Source organism: Oncorhynchus masou, unplaced genomic scaffold, assembly GCF_036934945.1.
Source record: "Oncorhynchus masou masou isolate Uvic2021 unplaced genomic scaffold, UVic_Omas_1.1 unplaced_scaffold_2___fragment_4___debris, whole genome shotgun sequence".
NCBI classification, from domain to species: domain Eukaryota; kingdom Metazoa; phylum Chordata; class Actinopteri; order Salmoniformes; family Salmonidae; genus Oncorhynchus; species Oncorhynchus masou.
Window position 1 is genome coordinate 192588 of NW_027016543.1, and position 19662 is coordinate 212249.

Sequence of the window (19662 nt, forward strand, 5' to 3'; positions counted from 1 at the left end):
CTTGGTCTCCTTAAGGTGGTTTATGTGAATCTGAGCTTGGTTCCCTTAAGGTGGTTTATGTGAATCTGAGCTTGGTTCCCTTAAGGTGGTTTATGTGAATCTGAGCTTGGTCTCCTTAAGGTGGTTTATGTGAATCTGAGCTTGGTCTCCTTAAGGTGGTTTATGTGAATCTGAGCTTGGTTCCCTTAGGGTGGTTTCTGTGAATCTGAGCTTGGTCTCCTTAAGGTGGTTTATGTGAATCTGAGCTTGGTCTCCTTAAGGTGGTTTATGTGAATCTGAGCTTAGTCTCCTTAAGGTGGTTTATGTGAATCTGAGCTTGGTTCCCTTAGGGTGGTTTCTGTGAATCTGAGCTTGGTCTCCTTAAGGTGGTTTATGTGAATCTGAGCTTGGTCTCCTTAAGGTGGTTTATGTGAATCTGAGCTTGGTCTCCTTAAGGTGGTTTATGTGAATCTGAGCTTGGTTCCCTTAAGGTGGTATGTGTGGATGTGGATGTATCCGTGGGGCTCTGGTTGTGGACTGATGGAGGACGCTTTGACAGACACTTGGTGTCGAGGAGAGGGGGTCTGTAGAGGCGGGTTAGGGGGCCTAGAGGGATGAGATTGAGGGGGCCAGGTGTTGTGGCTTGGCACTGGCATGCCTGGCACTCAGTAGACGTTCTATGTTTAGCCCTTACATGATTTTACATGTGCTGTTTTTCCTGGGGCTGCTGGTGTTTGTTGAGGGGACAGAGTGGGGGAAAGACCACCCCCTCTCACACTCTCACTGGCATCTACCATCCCCTCTGGTCCCACTGTACCCATGCTACATCTAACACAAGCAGATGTCGTATCCCTTCATATCCCAACCTTGAATACAACCAATACGAATACAACCTTTAATACAACAAATATCCAACAGAAGCACTTAGCCTACTTTTCTTCCATCTCCCCACAGAACACTATCACTCGCCTTAGTCAATTTCACCCAACTATGATTTGTGTGAGACCTCCCTACTGGATGACTTGTGGTGTGTGTGAATGCTGTGGAGCCTTGTCATGGGTGGGTGATTGATTCCAGACGTTGTGGTTTTCTCTCTCACCACTGCCCCCTCCCTGCTATACTGGGTTCAGGGTTGGTTTGGCACAGGGCAGGGCGGGTTGGAGTTCCCTGGGGTGCAGTAAAGTGATAGGGCTGTGCAGGGGTTCAAATCGCCCCCGGAGAGAGGGGTCAGATGTCAAAGCCTGTGAGGGGGGTCAGGGTCACCATAGTCAAACAAGGGATGAGGTAGACCCTTCCTGTACAGATCCCTGCTGCTTATACCATTACCGTATGTGTGTGTGTGAGTGTGAGTGTGTTTGTGCGCGCTCATGTCCGCATGCATGCGTGTGTGCAAGTTTGTGTTTAATGAGAGGGCTGGGCAGCTCTGTTTGCTCTAAGGTGAAGCCTCATCCATCCACCATATTAAACTTCACCTTCCTTCCTTCAGCAGCACCGCCACCTACTCAGCAGCTCCTAAGATGGACGACCCCGGGGTCATACCCGTCACCTCACTCAGACACTGGCCAAATACTGAGGCCCTGGCTGAATAATGGTCTGTCAGTGACCTCTAACCCCTGGCCTGGCTCTTATGTCAGATCAATATTCTCCTGTCCTATGGGAGTGGATTGTCTGATAATGATAGGTAGTGTCTAGCCATCTAGACAGGCATCTATTAGTGCTCCCAGCTCACGCTCCATCAATGTCTTTATCTGCTGTAGATCTAGGTGTCTGTGTTTCTATGACCTAGGCTAGGGCTATATGCTACACTTGGTAGTTTGGTCCAAGGTACTGAGTGTGCCATTCTTTGTGGGGTTATTTTAACAAGACTTGGAGCCTCTTGAGTTATGTGGCTTCTGAGAGAGAGCACCCTGAGATCTGTGTGTGTGTGTGTGTGTGCCATGGGGTTTGAGCACATCACGCATGTAAAAAGAGGTAGAACATAGCATTGTCGTAAGTCAGTGTGATGGCAACCTGTGTTAGGGTCGGCCTTGAGACCAGAGGGTAATGGTATTGACTGTAAGCCCCTGGTGTTAAGCAGTGAGTGACCGAGCCCCGCAGTGTGTGTGCGTGCGTGTGTGTTAAGTGACACTCACCACATGCTGCCTCCTTCACCCTTTGACCACCAGAATAGCATCATCATTCATTAACCTGTACTGTACTGTGAGTTAACTTCTTATGTCATTCATAGAAAACAGCTGAGAATCACTGTTAACTTCTCTTTCTCTCTTTGTCGCTCTCATTAGCACACTGGTTCTCACTCTCGTTCTCACTCTGGTTCTCACTGTTTCACACTGGTTCTCACACTGGTTCTCACACTGGTTCTCACTCTCTTTCTCACACTGGTTCTCACACTGGTTCTCACACTGGTTCTCAAACTGGTTCTCAAACTGGTTCTCACTCTGGTTCTCACTCTGGTTCTCACTCTGGTTCTCAGTCTGGTTCTCATTCTGGTTCTCACTCTGGTTCTCACTCTGGTTCTCACTCTGGTTCTCACGCTGGTTCTCACTCTGGTTCTCACGCTGGTTCTCACTCTCATACTCTAAATACTCTGTCTCCTGCTTTTACTGACTGTAACACATTGTAATGTTCTTACCATGTAGGACCTACCTCACACAAACAGCCATGTGTTTTCAATCTAAAATTCAATAACTTTCGTCCCTGTCTGAGCAGCTCAGACAAACCGTTTTGTTCTCAGGGAAATGTACCACAAAAAAGAGAAAAGTGTCTATTTTATAGTTTTCTCTTTTCTCATCTCTTTTTGCTGTCAACGCCCAGTCTGACTCTGAACCCTGGCAGACAGCTCGGTCCGTGTGTCTGCACAGATGTGTGTGATCAGTGGAGGTAATGATGTCTGAACCATGGCTGGTGCTGGTGGTGTTGGTGGCACAGGGCTATGAATGATCTGCCAGGTAGATGGAGGTCAGGCCTGGTGCCCTGAGGGAGAGGGGGAAACACCAGGCAGAGGGATAAATAGACTCCATATGGTGGGCCAAATGACCAGAGATGCATTAGCCTGTTAGCCACAGCGGTGTAATTACCCACCTAAAGAGCTCCCCCTAAGGTCAGGGACATGAACTACGGAGTGTGTGTCTGTATGTGTGTGTTTGTGTGTGCATGTGTGTGTGTGTGTGTGTGCACCTGTGTGTAGACACATTGCTTTCAGCAATGTAAAAAAACAATGTCGTTCTGTGAGAGACAGTGCAGTTGAAACCCGTAATGTTTGCCCGCACAACCGCTTAGATTGTATTTAGTCGTTTGTTCCATCATGTGGCTTGGAACAGGTCAGCGGTTTCATGTGGTCTGTGGAGGGAAAGTGTCTCCTTTTTTCTCCTATTGTTATAAAACCATTGGAATTTGACCTCGCTCTGACACCACTGTAATCATGTATTATAGAAAACACCAGGAAGGCTTTCTCTCTCCCTCCTCCCCTCCTCTCATCCTCCCCTCCTCTGAACCAGGGTGCAAACCATTCATTACCTGTGTTTGGTCACCAGAGAGAAAGAGAAGGGGGGGAAGAGAGGAGGAGAGGAGTGAAAAGAAGGATTATTGTTATGAGAGTGCTTTGTTAAAAGTGGTAGTGCCTAAATCATGCATGAGCCTGTCTAAGTGGCTGTGAGTAATTCAGCCAATCAGGCATCATTAATCTCAAAGATGGATAGATATAGGATTTGTGTGTCTTCATTTTTTAAACTCTATTGGCTCATCGCGTCACATGAATGAATTTAACAAATGAAGGTGTTGATTTCTTAATGACGTCATTAGTTTTTGAGTTGTCAGCCTCACAGCCAGTGCTCTTTATTTCCTCGTCTGCCACATTGATGTTCGTTGTGAGAGACTTTCAGCGAACTCACAAAATAACTCTGACAAAACCCTGATGCTGATTTCCCCATTGAGCTCTGTCGGTACATTGTGAAGCGTTACTGTAGTCGGAAGACATTCACTTAAAGATTGAAAACTCACACTTGCGGTGATATTGAGTGTCAGACCGAGACATATGTTTTAGCATTATGTTTCAGGATTATGGCTCAGTGTGGATTGATATTTGGTACTATCCGTCACAAAGCTCTCTCAGGTGTCTCTAGGAGGGTCAGAGTAATCCTCTCTGTGGTCCCTGCTTAGCTCCCCTGACATAAATCTTCTGCTCATCACTTTCAGAATGGTGACCACACACACCTCTCAGTCTAACTCTCTTCTCTAATCCATGCTAATCTTTATGACAGGTCCCAGGTCAGATTTGAGTGACAGGTGAGAGCAGCTAAAGGTACACACAGGTTGAAAGGTAGCATTACAAGCTTAGAGAGATGGACAGACCAAGCTGGCTATCCCACAATGCCGCTGGCTGATGAAGTGATACAGTACTTGCTAGTGGCTCTCTGGGGTTTGGTTGCTCTCTGTCAGTTATGGTATCAGTGAAAGGCTCAGAAACTGAGGCTGATTGAGGCCATGCTTTGCTGCCTGGAGTCACAGCACTCAGCTGGAGCATGAAAAGTGGGCCTTTGAGAGAGAAAAGAAGGCTTCAGTTTCATGTTTGACCAGGCTATAATTAGAGAGAAAACAAGGCTACAGTTTCATGTTTGACCAGGCTATAATTAGAGAAAAATATGAGAATTTAGCTGACAAATTACACACAAAGACACAATCTTACACAGACTATAAGACACACATGGAATGCACGCACACACACACACACACACACACACACACACACACACACACACACACACACACACACACACACACACACACACACACACACACACACACACACACACACACACACACAGCCATACACCCTCCTCTGTGGCCGCACCAAACCCAGTAGGAGAGTCACTAATCCTGCAGCACATTTGCAATCCGTATAAGGACAACCTGATACTCCCAGCAGGTCCCAGCCAACACACAGCACCCTTTATACTCCTCACGCCTCTTAAAGCCTGGAAATGTACGTGTCAGTGGGAACAGCTGCACTGCCGTCCAACGCAACCTCCTCTCACCTGACCCTGAATCAGTTCAGAATGCTTCTCTCCCCCTGGAGAGGATGTTAGGTGGGTGTAAGATCTGCTCCTCGGTCAGTGCATCTCAGTCCTTGCATTGAGAAACCTCCCACAGAGCGCGAGTGAGTTCATCCGTATCGAATCATCACCGCACAGTATGCACAGTAACGGTCCCCAGCCTGTTCCCCTGGCCCCAGTGTGTCAATGAACAGAGGTGGAGTATTGAAGACATCCGCAGTATGTCAGTGATACCAAGCTCGGCCATTAGCGACTCTGAGATGCACTGGCCAACCTAAACCAATCTGTCTCCAATAAACGCATCAGAAATGCAACCGTATATGGCCTATGGGAATATGTGTATCGCATCACTCCCCAGGAATGAATACCTGGCATATCTGGCTGATGTCCTCTTTCCTCTGGAGGGCTGCTCAGTTTACCCTGAAGCTCCATGTGAATCTGGTTGGGGCTGTTTCTGGGGCCTTGAGAAACACACTTTTTTCCCGGCGCTGAGAGAGATTCCACCGGGTCTCCTCCATCAGCATGTCATATTGGTCTAATGAAAATTTCCCTCTTTTGAGGGGATCCTCTTAAATCTGCCAAAGGCCCGTGCTAACCAGAGGATTTGGACTTTGGCGCTGGGGGACTTTAATTTCAGCACTCTCATAAGTCATCGCAGCCCAGCTCAAACATTGATATGTGGCTTATGACTGACTAGCAGTCTGTCGTAAGGTACTTCTTGGCTGGTGGTAGAGGAGAGGTTTGAGCACCCGCTCTAGAGCGGTGAGAGGATTGAGAATGACATGATGGGATCCTGTAAACAAAACTAAATAGTAGGACGTAGATGTGTCTTCTGTAGATTGGTCTGCAGTGTCTCTGTCAGACACATCTGGTTACATTTTTTCTCGTCTAGGGCTTTAGTTCACATACTTTTAGTATGCATCTTATGATACTCCCCTTCTTGAAGACATCACTGATCTGACATGACTAGATACAGTAGATGAGAGTTACACAATGAAGCCCTTGCCTTATACCTGCCCTATAGTGTTTGATCGGTGATGACGTCCAGAAAGGTAGAATCATGGAAATGCATGTTAGTATCAGTACTATTAGACGTTGTAGTCCTGAAGAATCTTACTCAGAACCTCTCTGATTTCCTTTCAGGTTCTACCGGGGTGACTACCACATCGACGTGTGTATAAATGACTACCTGGACGTCTTCTGTCCCCACTACCTGGACTATGTCCCTGAAGAGCGGATGGAGCGCTATGTCCTCTACATGGTCAACTACGACGGCTACAGCTCCTGTGACCACACCGCCAAGGGCTTCAAACGCTGGGAGTGTAACAGGCCCCACTCCCCCAACGGACCCCTGAAGTTCTCCGAGAAGTTCCAGCTCTTCACCCCCTTCTCTTTGGGCTTCGAGTTCCGCTCCGGCAGAGAGTACTACTACATCTGTGAGTACATTTAATTATTGACATCTTTATGGTAATTTAGCACATGCTTATATTCAAATAAACCAAGTTAACAAAAGCATTCAGTATAAAGTATGTTCCATGCGGGAATCAAACCAACAGCTCTTCTGTTGCAAGCACCATGCCCCAACAAACTGAGTTAACGCTGTTGTTACTACAGTACTATGATATGGGATACGTGAAAGCTTCGCTTAAAGGCAGAGAGAGAGAGACAGAGGGCTACCACAGTTATCCTGCATGGTATGGACATTTATGATATCAGTGGAGAGTTAACACAGTATTTTGTGACCTCAGTCTACTTGGGCAGAGCAGAACATACTTAGATGATATAAGGGTATGATGTGAGAAAACATTATTTTGAGTCCATCCAATGGAACTGACAACAGGGAAACAATAGCAAAGTAGAACTTTGTTTTGCAATCCCTGGCGAAGAGGTTCATTTGCCTGAGGGGAAAACATCTCCGTTCTCGTGGTGTCCCTCTAAAGAGTCTTTGTTACAAACTCGCCAGGCTCAGCTTTCTGCTGCTTGTGAGAAGGCCTCTTGAACACAAGCATCTGAAGCCATGTTTTTACAAGAGGACTCGGCGCCTGACAGAGCAGAGAGCTGAGACTAAATAGGAGAGCAAGGGGTGGCCTGCTAGAATACAGTATGTCTCCTTCCCCCTACAGAGATGGCTTCACTTAGGCCCACTCCTGAGTAGCATCAGCCCCGGCCTCAGCCGCACGCCTCAGACCCAAGCTGCCTGACGAATCGCCAGTCCTTAAAGACACATGATCTACTGATTTGCCTAATCTCCTAGGATGTTATTCTACTGGATTGAATATACAGAGCGTGGTGTGGTGCTTCTGTGTATATCTGTGAGTAGGTAATGGACTTTACCCTAGGATGTCTATCAGACTGTTTAATGTGCAGATAGGAGAGCCAAGAAGTGTAAATAACCATCAAGTATATATACAGTAGGGCTTTTACAGTGAAACTAAGGGAGAGCGAAAGAGAAAGAGAGACAGGCCACACGGCCTAAAGGCATTTCCCTCCTTGACAACAGTTAGAGATCAACTGTTAGACAATTAGAGATTCACTCAGAAAAGAGGCTGTATTTCACCCAGAACATTGAGAGGAAGATGAAATAACAAACAGAGGTGTACGTAATCACACCCCGGGGAACATACTGAGGTGTACGTAATCACACCCCGGGGAACATACTGAGGTGTACGTAATCACACCCCGGGGAACATACTGAGGTGTACACTAACCTACTCCAACATCCTCTGAACTCTTGTCCCTCTATGTAGTTCCAGAAAATCTGGATATCTCACAATAAACCATGTGATATTCGTTTCAGTATCACATTGCATGCGTCTGATCTGTCAAGTATAACAAAAGAGTTACATTATTAGATGATACTAGCACATGTTCTAACACTATTGGACAATGGAGCTGTGAACTTGCAACAAGTAAGTCAAATGTATGGGAATTGATGTGTGCTGGTGTCAACAACTCAGCGCCAACAACAGACAGACACTCCTTGGTCCCCCCTGTGGATAGTTAACCCCCCAGGAGAAGAGAGGAACGGGTGGGTTAAATCAAATGGGTGACACCTGCGGTTGGTTGGCTCTGGGTCTCCATCCGTCTGGCAGACAGACGCCTGCAGGAAGCCATCAGGGGGATCAGAAGGGGTGGCCTGAGGGGGTCAGAGTTCAGCCTGTCCTGATGTCTGGATGTGAACCCGGGCTTCTCCCAGGCTTAGGGCTGCATGTTTTTCTAATAGAGCCAATAGGGAAGTCTGATCCTAATCTCAGGGGATAGAAATCCAATTTTCTGGGGAGACAGTTGAGAGTCTGGCTCTCCCTGTGTGTCTGGGGATGACTGTCTGCTGTAAAGCCCTGGCTTCAAAAGCCCAGGTCCTGCTCCGTAGATACAGTCTGAAGATCTACATAGATAATGAGATGAACCCTGTTCAGACTTAAGTTACACGGCATCTGAGCCCCTAGCTTTTGTCTGGTGTTGTGTATGTCTGTGTGTGTCTGGTGTTGCTTATGTCTGTGTGTGTCTGGTGTTGCTTATGTCTGTGTGTGTCTGGTGTTGCTTATGTCTGTGTGTGTCTGGTGTTGTGTATGTCTGTGTGTGTCTGGTGTTGTGTATGTCTGTGTGTGTCTGGTGTTGTGTATGTCTGTGCTTCTGAGTGGTGCGGTGGTCTAAGGCACTGCATCTCAGTTCTAGAGGTGTCACTACAGACACCCTGGTTTGAATCCAGGCTATATCACAACCGGCTGTGATTGGGAGTCCCATAGGATGGAGCACAATTGGCCCAGCGTTGGCTGGGTTTGGCTGGTGTAGGCCGTCATTGTAAATCAGAATTTGTTCTTAACTGACTTGCCTAGTTAAGTAAAGGTTAAATGTTTGTGTATGTGGGAGCATCTTCGACACGTTCATAGGATGGTGTGTGTTCAGGAGAGGATGTTTTCTGAATTTGTACTTTATTTGTATACTCTGAGTGTCTGCATGAGGTTTACTGTCCTCCAGTCTGTCTATTCTGCCCTGCTAGTTTATTCTCTGCTGGGCTGCATGGCATGACTAACCACAGATCCAGTGTCGCAGCATGTGAGGCAGAGTCGTAGAAAAGCAGTTTATTGGCTGTGTGGTGTCTGTTGTGGAGCCCAGACTTTGTCTGTCTGTCTGTCTGTCTGTCTGTCTGTCTGTCTGTCTGTCTGTCTGTCTGTCTGTCTGTCTGTCTGAATGGAAAGGGAGCTAGTGCAGTCTGGCCTGTGTGCCTGCCACTGTAGGGGTGTGAGGTAAGTTACATGATACTTGCTGACACAGACAAAAGAGTCATGATTGACACCCCTGGCTGTTTTTTCCCCCAACACACTGCCAATATAACTCTCATCATCAAGTTTTAAAGACAATTTTTATCTTGTTTCATAGTCACGCTAAGTGCTTTGAAATGGGAAGTCCAGTCTTCCGCTGTGGAAATACTGACAAGGCTAGTTTTTATCTGGAATTTACTGCCAGTATCATTCACTGGGAAGAAGTAGCAACGACCATGCCGCACCCACCTGAGGATCTGTCTTCTTCAGCCTGGTTCATGTGTCTGAGAGGTGCAAAATCCACTTGTCACTTAAATCTCGCTGGATTTATTGCTTTCATTTCACTCCTACAACTCCTTCATACTCTTGCGTGTGCCTGTCGTTTATTTCCATTAACGTAACGACTGCGGAAATGTTTGTAATCACCTGCCAAACACACCGGTAATGGCTGAAATGGGCTCAATGGAATACAGTCTTCCGTTGCATTTGTGAGAACAATAAAGCTTTGTCAGGGAGATAATGCACCATCTTAACACTTATATCACAAGAAAGATTACTTTATTTTATTGGGTGGAATTTAAAAAAGTAATCATTTAATACAGTTGAAATGCATACAAATGAGATGCACTGAAATGAAAGCAACTTCCAAAAATGAATACTCAGATTATAGTGATATTATGTCTGATCTCGCAAACAATGTAAAGTATGTATAGATAGGTGTAATATGTAGCCAAGCGTGTTGATTTTTAATCTGAGGGTATCCTGCTATTGACACACTGCTATTAACACAAACAGAACGTGACAACAACAGTAATTAATGAGGCAGTCTAGACAGTGCAGATGAGTGCAGGTAGGGTAGACAGAGCAGGTGAGTGCAGGTAGGGTAGACAGAGCAGGTAGGGTAGGCAGAGCAGGTGAGTACAGGTAGGGTAGACAGAGCAGGTAGGGTAGACAGAGCAGGTGAGTACAGGTAGGGTAGACAGTGCAGGTGAGTACAGGTAGGGTAGACAGAGCAGGTAGGGTAGACAGAGCAGGTGAGTGCAGGTAGGGTAGACAGAGCAGGTGAGTGCAGGTAGGGTAGACAGAGCAGGTAGGGTAGGCAGAGCAGGTGAGTACAGGTAGGGTAGACAGAGCAGGTAGGGTAGACAGAGCAGGTGAGTACAGGTAGGGTAGACAGTGCAGGTGAGTACAGGTAGGGTAGACAGAGCAGGTAAGAACAGGTAGGGTAGACAGTGCAGGTGAGTTCAGGTAGGGTAGACAGAGCAGGTAAGTACAGGTAGGGGAGATCTGCAGGTGAGTGCAGGTAGGGAAGACAGAGCAGGTGAGTACAGGTAGGGTAGACAGTGCAGGTGAGTTCAGGTAGGGTAGACAGAGTAGGTAAGTACAGGTAGGGTAGATCTGCAGGTGAGTGCAGGTAGGGTAGACAGTGCAGGTGAATACAGGTAGGGTAGACAGAGCAGGTGAGTACAGGTAGGTTAGACAGTGCAGGTGAGTTCAGGTAGGGTAGACAGAGTAGGTAAGTACAGGTAGGGCAGATCTGCAGGTGAGTGCAGGTAGGGTAGACAGAGCAGGTGAGTACAGGTAGGGTAGACAGTGCAGGTAGGGTAGACAGAGCAGGTGAGTGCAGGTAGGATAGACAGAGCAGGTAGGGTAGACAGAGCAGGTGAGTACAGGTAGGGTAGACAGAGAAGGTAGGGTAGACAGAGAAGGTAGGGTAGACAGTGCAGGTGAGTACAGGTAGGGTAGACAATGCAGGTAGGGTAGAGAGAGAAGGTAGGGTTGACAGAGAGGGTGAGTACAGGTAGGATAGACAGAGCAGGTGAGTACAGGTAGGATAGACAGTGCAGGTGAGTACAGGTAGGGTAGACAGTGCAGGTAGGGTAGACAGAGCAGGTAGGGTAGACAGAGCAGGTAGGGTAGACAGAGCAGGTAGGGTAGACAGAGAAGGTAGGGTAGACAGAGCAGGTAGGGTAGACAGAGAAGGTAGGGTAGACAGAGCAGGTAGGGTAGACAGAGCAGGTGAGTACAGGTAGGGTAGACAGTGCAGGTAGGGTAGACAGAGAAGGTAGGGTAGACAGAGAAGGTAGGGTAGACAGTGCAGGTGAGTACAGGTAGGGTAGACAGTGCAGGTAGGGTAGACAGAGAAGGTAGGGTAGACAGAGCAGGTAGGGTAGACAGAGAAGGTTTGTGTAGACAGAGCAGGTAGGGTAGACAGAGAAGGTAGGGTAGACAGAGCAGGTAGGGTAGACAGAGCAGGTAGGGTAGACAGAGTAGGTAGGGTAGACAGAGCAGGTAGGGTAGACAGTGCAGGTAGGGTAGACAGAGAAGGTAGGGTAGACAGAGCAGGTAGGGTAGACAGAGCAGGTAGGGTAGAGAGAGAAGGTAGGGTAGACAGAGCAGGTAGGGTAGACAGTGCAGGTAGGGTAGACAGAGAAGGTAGGGTAGACAGAGAAGGTGAGTACAGGTAGGATAGACAGAGCAGGTGAGTACAGGTAGGGTAGACAGTGCAGGTGAGTACAGGCAGGGTTTACAGTGCAGGTAGGGTAGACAGAGCAGGTAGGGTAGATAGAGAAGGTAGGGTAGACAGAGCAGGTGAGTACAGATAGGGTAGACAGTGCAGGTGAGTACAGGTAGGGTAGACAGAGCAGGTGAGTACAGGTAGGGTAGACAGAGCAGGTAGGGTAGACAGAGCAGGTGAGTGCAGGTAGGATAGACAGAGCAGGTGAGTACAGGTAGGGTAGACAGAGCAGGTGAGTACAGGTAGTGTAGACAGAGCAGGTGAGTACAGGTAGGTTAGACAGTGCAGGTGAATACAGGTAGGGTAGACAGAGCAGGTGAATACAGGTAGGGTAGACAGTGCAGGTGAGTACAGGTAGGGTAGACAGAGAAGGTAGGGTAGACAGTGCAGGTAGGGTAGACAGAGCAGGTGAGTACAGGTAGGGTAGACAGTGCAGGTGAGTTCAGGTAGGGTAGACAGAGCAGGTGATTACAGGTAGGGTAGACAGAGCAGGTAGGATAGACAGAGCAGGTGAGTGCAGGTAGGATAGACAGAGCAGGTAGGGTAGACAGAGCAGGTGAGTACAGGTAGGGTAGACAGAGCAGGTAGGGTAGACAGAGCAGGTGAGTACAGGCAGTGTAGACAGAGCAGGTGAATACAGGTAGGGTAGACAGAGCAGGTGAGTACAGGTAGGGTAGACAGTGCAGGTGAGTACAGGTAGGGTAGACAGAGAAGGTAGGGTAGACAGTGCAGGTAGGGTAGACAGAGAAGGTAGGGTAGACAGAGCAGGTAGGGTAGACAGAGAAGGTAGGGTAGACAGAGCAGGTAGGGTAGACAGAGCAGGTTATTTTTCTATTTTCTTATTTTTTTTAACTTCAGTTTATTTGAATAAATACATTCGTAACATGCATTTTTCTTAAAACAAATAACATTTGATTTGATTAGAATGAATGCATGCAAATACATGATTTATGCAAATGAGGCACATATCATTTTCTATGTATTAACATAAAATATTTAAAAATACCTGATACGATAAGACATTGTGTTATGAACTTGAGTGAAGACCCAAAAGCGGTTTTAACAGAAAACAGAGTTCTTTAATGAAAATACAGGAATGGCATAAATCCTCTTCCAACGATGTCAGCGGAACAAAAGAACGTTAGTATAGTGCAGGATGCTCCAGCCAGGCAGACTCCGACAGGACAGGACAAGGTGGAAGCAAACGAGACGACAGCTTGCTTCTGGCATCAAAAAACACAAATAAGAATCAGACACTGAAAGTAGCAGGAACAGAGAAAGAAATAGAGACCTAATCAGAGGGGGAAGAGAGAACAGGTGGGGAAAGAGAGAATGAGCTAGTTAGGGGAAATGTAGAACAGCTGAGGGATGAGAGACAGAGAAGGTAACCTAAAAAGACCAGCAGAGAGAGAGAATGAAGAGAAAGGACAGGAACAGACATAACAAGACATGACAGTACCCCCCCACTCACCGAGCGCCTCCTGGCGCACTCGAGGAGGAAACCTGGCGGCAACGGAGGAAATCATCGATCAGCGAACGGTCCAGCACGTCCCGAGAGGGAACCCAACTCCTCTCCTCAGGACCGTACCCCTCCCAATCCACTAGGTACTGATGACCACGGCAGGGCGCATGTCCAAAATCTTACGAACCCTGTAGATGGGTGCGCCTCGACAAGGATGGGGGGGGGGACGAGCGGGGCGCGAACGGGCTTAACACAGGAGACATGGAAGACCGGGTGAACGCGACGAAGATAGCGGGAGAAGAAGTCGCACTGCGGCAGGATTAATGACCTGGGAAATACGGAACGGACCAATGAACCGCGGGGCCAACTTGCAAGCTGTCTTAAGGGAAGGTTCTGAGTGGAGAGCCATACTTTCTGACCGCAACAATATCTAGGACTCTTGGTCCTACGCTTATTAGCGGCCCTCACAGTCTGCGCCCTATTACGGCAAAGTGCCGACCTGACCCCTTCCAGGTGCGCTCAACGCTGGACAAAAGCCTGAGCGGAGGGGACGCAGGACTCGCGAGCTGAGATGAGAACAGCGGAGGCTGGTACCGAGGCTACACTGAAAGGGGATAGACCGGTAGCAGACGAGGGAAGCGAGTTGTGGCGTACTCTGACCAGGGGAGCTGTTCTGACCAAGACGCAGGGTTACGAAAAGAAAGACTGCGTAAATGCGACCAACAGTCTGATTGGCCCGTTCGGCTTGACCGTTAGACTGGGGATGAAAGCCGGACGAGAGACTGCGGAAGCCCCAATCAAACGGCAAAACTCCCTCCAAAATTGAGACGTGAACTGCGGGCCTCTGTCGGAAACGCGTCAGACGGAAGGCCATGAATCTGGAAAACATTCTCGATAATGATCTGAGCCGTCTCCTTAGCAGAAGGGAGCTTATCGAGAGGAATGAAATGAGCCGCCTTAGAGAATCTATCGACAACCGTAAGAATAACTGTCTTCCCCGCTGATGAAGGCAGTCCGGTGATAAAATCTAAAGCGATGTGAGACCACGGTCGAGAGGGAATGGGAAGCGGTCTGAGACGGCCGGCAGGAGGAGAGTTCCCAGATTTAGTCTGCGCGCAGACCGAACAAGCGGCGACAAATCGACGCGCGTCACGTTCCCGAGTGGGCCACCAGAAACGCTGGCGAATGGAAGCGAGCGTACCCCAAACGCCGGGGTGGCCGGCTAACTTGGCAGAGTGGGCCCACTGAAGAACGGCCGGACGAGTAGGAACGGGAACGAACAGAAGGTTCCTAGGGCAAGCTCGCGGCGACGGAGTGTGAGCGAAGTGCTTGCTTTACCTGCCTCTCAATTCCCCAGACAGTCAACCCGACAACACGCCCCTCAGGGAGAATCCCATCGGGGTCGGTGGAGACCTCAGAAGAACTGAAGAGACGAGATAAAGCATCAGGTTTGGTGTTTTTTGAGCCCGGACGATAAGAAATAACAAACTCGGCCGAAAAACAGAGCCCAACGAGCCTGACGCGCATTAAGTCGTTTGGCTGAACGGATGTACTCAAGGTTCCTATGGTCAGTCCAAACGACAAAAGGAACGGTCGCCCCTCCAACCACTGTCGCCATTCGCCTAGGGCTAAGCGGATGGCGAGCAGTTCGCGATTACCAACATCATAGTTACGTTCTGACGGCGATAAGCGATGAGAAAAAAACGCGCAAGGATGGACCTTGCCGTCAGAGAGAGAGCGCTGAGAAAGAATGGCTCCCACGCCCACCTCTGACGCGTCAACCTCAACAACAAACTGTCTAGAGATGTCAGGTGTAACAAGAATAGGTGCGGATGTAAAACGATTCTTAAGAAGATCAAAAGCTCCCTGGGCGGAAACGGACCACTTAAAGCACGTCTTAACAGAAGTAAGGGCTGTGAGAGGAGCTGCCACCTGACCGAAATTACGGATGAAACGACGGTAGAAATTAGCGAAGCCCAGAAAGCGCTGCAGCTCGACGCGTGACTTAGGAACGGGCCAATCAATGACAGCCTGGACCTTAGCGGGATCCATCTTAATGCCCTCAGCGGAAATAACGGAACCGAGAAAAGGGACAGAGGCGGCATGAAAAGTGCACTTCTCAGCCTTCACATAAAGACAGTTCTCCAAAAGGCGCTGGAGGACGCGTCGCACGTGCTGAACATGAATCGAGAGAGACGGTGAAAAAATCAGGATATCATCCATGTAAACGAAAACAAAAATGTTCAGCATGTCTCTCAGGACGTCGTTAACTAGTGCCTGAAAGACAGCTGGAGCGTTAACGAGGCCGAAAGGAAGAACCCGGTATTCAAAGTGCCCTAACGGAGTGTTAAACGCCGTTTCCACTCGTCCCCTCCCTGATGCGCACGAGATGGTAGGCGTTACGAAGGTCCAATTTGGTGAAAAACCTGGCTCCCTGCAGGATCTCGAAGGCTGAAGACATAAGAGGAAGCGGATAACGATTCTTAACTGTTATGTCATTCAGCCCTCGATAATCCACGCATGGGCGCAGGGACCCGTCCTTCTTCTGAACAAAAAGAACCCGCGCCGGCGGGGGAGGAGGAGGAGACTATGGTACCGGCGTCGAGCGAAACCGACAAATAATCCTCGAGAGCCTTACGTTCGGGAGCCGACAGAGAGTATAATCTACCCCGGGGGAGTAGTTCCCGGAAGGAGATCAATACTACAGTCATACGACCGGTGTGGAGGGAGAGAAGTGGCCTTGGAACGACTGAACACCGTGCGCAGATCGTGATACTCCTCCGGCACCCCTGTCAAATCGCCAGGCTCCTCCTGTGAAGAAGAGACAGAGGAAACAGGAGGGATAGCAGACATTAAACAGGTTACATGACAAGAAACATTCCAGGATAGGATAGTATTACTAGACCAATTAATAGAAGGGTTATGGCGCACTAGCCAGGGATGACCCAAAACAACAGGTGTAAAAGGTGAACGAAAAATTAAAAAAAGAAATGGTTTCGCTATGATTACCAGAGACAGTGAGGGTTAAAGGCAGCGTCTCACGCTGAATCTTGGGGAGAGAACTACCATCTAAAGCGAACAAGGCCCTGGGCTCCCCTAACTGTCTGAGAGGAATGTCATGTTCCCGAGCCCAGGTCTCGTCCATAAAACAGCCCTCCGCCCCAGAGTCTATCAAGGCACTGCAGGAAGCAGATGAACCGGGCCAGCGGAGATGGACCGGAAAGGTAGTGCGTGATCCAGAAGGAGAGGCCTGAGTAGTTGCGCTCACCAGTAGCCCTCCTCTTACTGATGAGCTCTGGCTTTTACTGGACATGAGGTGACAAAATGACCAGCGGAGCCGCAGTAGAGACAGAGGCGATTGGTGATTCTCCGTTCCCTCTCCTTGGCCGAGATGCGAATACCCCCAGCTGCATAGGCTCAGCATCCGAGCCGGCGGGGGGGGTGGCAGTGATGCGGCAGGTGGCGGCAGTGATGTGGAGAGGGGAGCAACGGAGAACGTGAGCTCCTTTCCACGAGCTCGGCGACGAAGATCAAACCGTCGCTCTATGCGAATAGCGAGAGCTATTAAGGAGTCCAGACTAGAAGGAACCTCCCGGGAGAGGATCTCATCCTTAACCTCGACGTGGAGACCCTCCAGAAAACGAGCGAGCAAAGCCGGCTCGTTCCAGTCACTAGAGGCAGCGAGAGTGCGAAACTCAATAGAATAATCCGTTATGGATCTATTCCCCTGACATAGGGAAGACAGGGCCCTGGAAGCCTCCTCGCCAAAAACAGAACGGTCAAAAACCCGTATCATCTCCTCCTTAAAGTCCTGATACTGGTTAATACACTCAGCCCTCGCCTCCCAGACTGCCGTGCCCCACTCACGCGCCCGTCCGGTAAGGAGAGAAATGACGTAGGCGATGCGGGCTGCGCTCCTGGAGTAAGTGTTGGGCTGGAGAGAGAACACCACATCACACTGAGTGAGGAATGAGCGGCACTCAGTGGGCTCCCCAGAGTAACACGGCGGGTTGTTGATCCTGGGCTCCGGAGACTCGGAAACCCTGGAAGTGGGCGGTGGATCGAGGTGGAGTTGGTGAACCCGTCTTGTGAGGTCGGAGACTTGGACGGCCAGGGTCTCAACGGCATGTTGAGCAGCAGACAATTCCTCCTCGTGTCTGCCTAGCATCGCTCCCTGGATCTCGACGGCGGAGTGAAAAGGGTCCGGAGCCGCTGGGTCCATTCTTGGTCTGATTCTTCTGTTATGAACTTGAGTGAAGACCCAAAAGCGGTTTTAACAGAAAACAGAGTTCTTTAATGAAAATACAGGAATGGCATAAATCCTCTTCCAACGATGTCAGCGGAACAAAAGAACGTTAGTATAGTGCAGGATGCTCCAGCCAGGCAGACTCCGACAGGACAGGACAAGGTGGAAGCAAACGAGACGACAGCTTGCTTCTGGCATCAAAAAACACAAATAAGAATCAGACACTGAAAGTAGCAGGAACAGAGAAAGAAATAGAGACCTAATCAGAGGGGGAAGAGAGAACAGGTGGGGAAAGAGAGAATGAGCTAGTTAGGGGAAATGTAGAACAGCTGAGGGATGAGAGACAGAGAAGGTAACCTAAAAAGACCAGCAGAGAGAGAGAATGAAGAGAAAGGACAGGAACAGACATAACAAGACATGACACATTGTATATACAGTGGGGAGAACAAGTATTTGATACACTGCTGATTTTGCAGGTTTTCCTACTTACAACGCATGTAGAGGTCTCTAATTTTTATCATAGGTGTACTTCAACTGTGAGAGACGGAATCTAAAACAAAAATCCAGAAAACCACATTGTATGATTTTTAAGTAATTCATTTGCATTTTATTGCATGACATAAGTATTTGATCACCTACCAACCAGTAAGAATTCCGGCTCTCACAGACCTGTTAGTTTTTCTTTAAGAAGCCCTCCTGTTCTCCACTCATTACCTGTATTAACTGCACCTGTTTGAACTCGTTACCTGTATAAAAGACACCTGTCCACACACTCAATCAAACAGACTCCAACCTCTCCACAATGGCCAAGACCAGAGAGCTGTGTAAGGACATGAGGGAAAAAATTGTAGACCTGCACAAGGCTGGGATGGACTACAGGACAATAGGCAAGCAGCTTGGTGAGAAGGCAACAAGTGTTGGCGCAATTATTAGAAAATGGAAGACGTTCAAGATGAAGGTCAATCACCCTCGGTCTGGGGCTCCATGCAAGATCTCACCTCGTGGGGCATCAATGATCATGAGGAAGGTGAGGGATCAGCCCAGAACTACACGGCAGGACCTGGTCAATGACCTGAAGAGAGCTGGGACCACAGTCTCAAAGAAAACCATTAGTAAAACACTACGGCGTCATGGATTAAAATCCTGCAGTGCACGCAAGGTCCCCCTGCTCAAGCCAGCGCATGTCCAGGCCTATCTGAAGTTTGCCAATGACCATCTGGATGATCCAGAGGAGGAATGGGAGAAGGTCATGTCGTCTGATGAGACAAAAATTTAGGTTTTTCGTCTAAACTCCACTCGTCGTGTTTGGAGGAAGAAGAAGGATGAGTACAACCCCAAGAACACCATCCCAACTTGAAGCATGGAGGTGGAAACATCATTCTTTGGAATGCTTTTCTGCAAAGGGGACAGGACGACTGCACCATATTGAGGGGAGGATGGATGGGGCTATGTATCGCAAGATCTTGGCCAACAACCTTCTTCCCTCAGTAAGAGCTTTGAAGATGGGTCGTAGCTGGGTCTTCCAGCATGACAACGACCCGAAACACACAGCCAGGGCAACTAAGGAGTGGCTCCGTAAGAAGCATCTCAAGGTCCTGGAGTGGCCTAGCCAGTCTCCAGACCTGAACCCAATAGAAAATCTTTGGATGGGAGCTGAAAGTTTGTATTGCCCAGCGACAGCCCCGAAACCTGAATGATCTGGAGAAGGTCTGTATGGAGGAGTGGGCCAAAATCCCTGCTGCACTGTGTGCAAACCTGGTCAAGAACTACAGGAAACGTATGATCTCTGTAATTTCAAACAAAGGTTTCTGTACCAAATATTAAGTTCTGCTTTTCTGATGAATCAAATACTTATGTCATGCAATAAAATGCTAATTAATTACTTAAAAATCATATAATGTGATTTTCTGGATTTTTGTTTTAGATTCCGTCTCTCACAGTTGAAGTGTACCTATGATGAAAATTAGAGACCTCTACATGCTTTGTAACTAGGAAAACCTACAAAATCGGCAGTGTATCAAATATTATTTTTTTTTACAATAAATTTAATACCTGGATTCCCACAAATCCCTGAACTCATTATTTGCCCGCACGAGTAAAATGTGTTATGTGCTTTGTCAATATCTGATAGATGTTTTAAACTC

At 48.3% G+C, this 19662-nt stretch overlaps 1 protein-coding gene across 1 annotated transcript in view; it reads left to right on the plus strand.

Moving 5' to 3' along the window:
- The window catches only part of LOC135538702 (ephrin-A5b-like), a 64626-nt gene that overhangs the window by 42853 nt on the left and 2111 nt on the right, over window positions 1-19662 (plus strand). The window contains exon 2 of the mRNA XM_064964605.1: window positions 6174-6466. Within this exon, the coding sequence (XP_064820677.1) occupies window positions 6174-6466 (293 nt within the window). The remainder of the gene's footprint in view (window positions 1-6173; window positions 6467-19662) is intronic.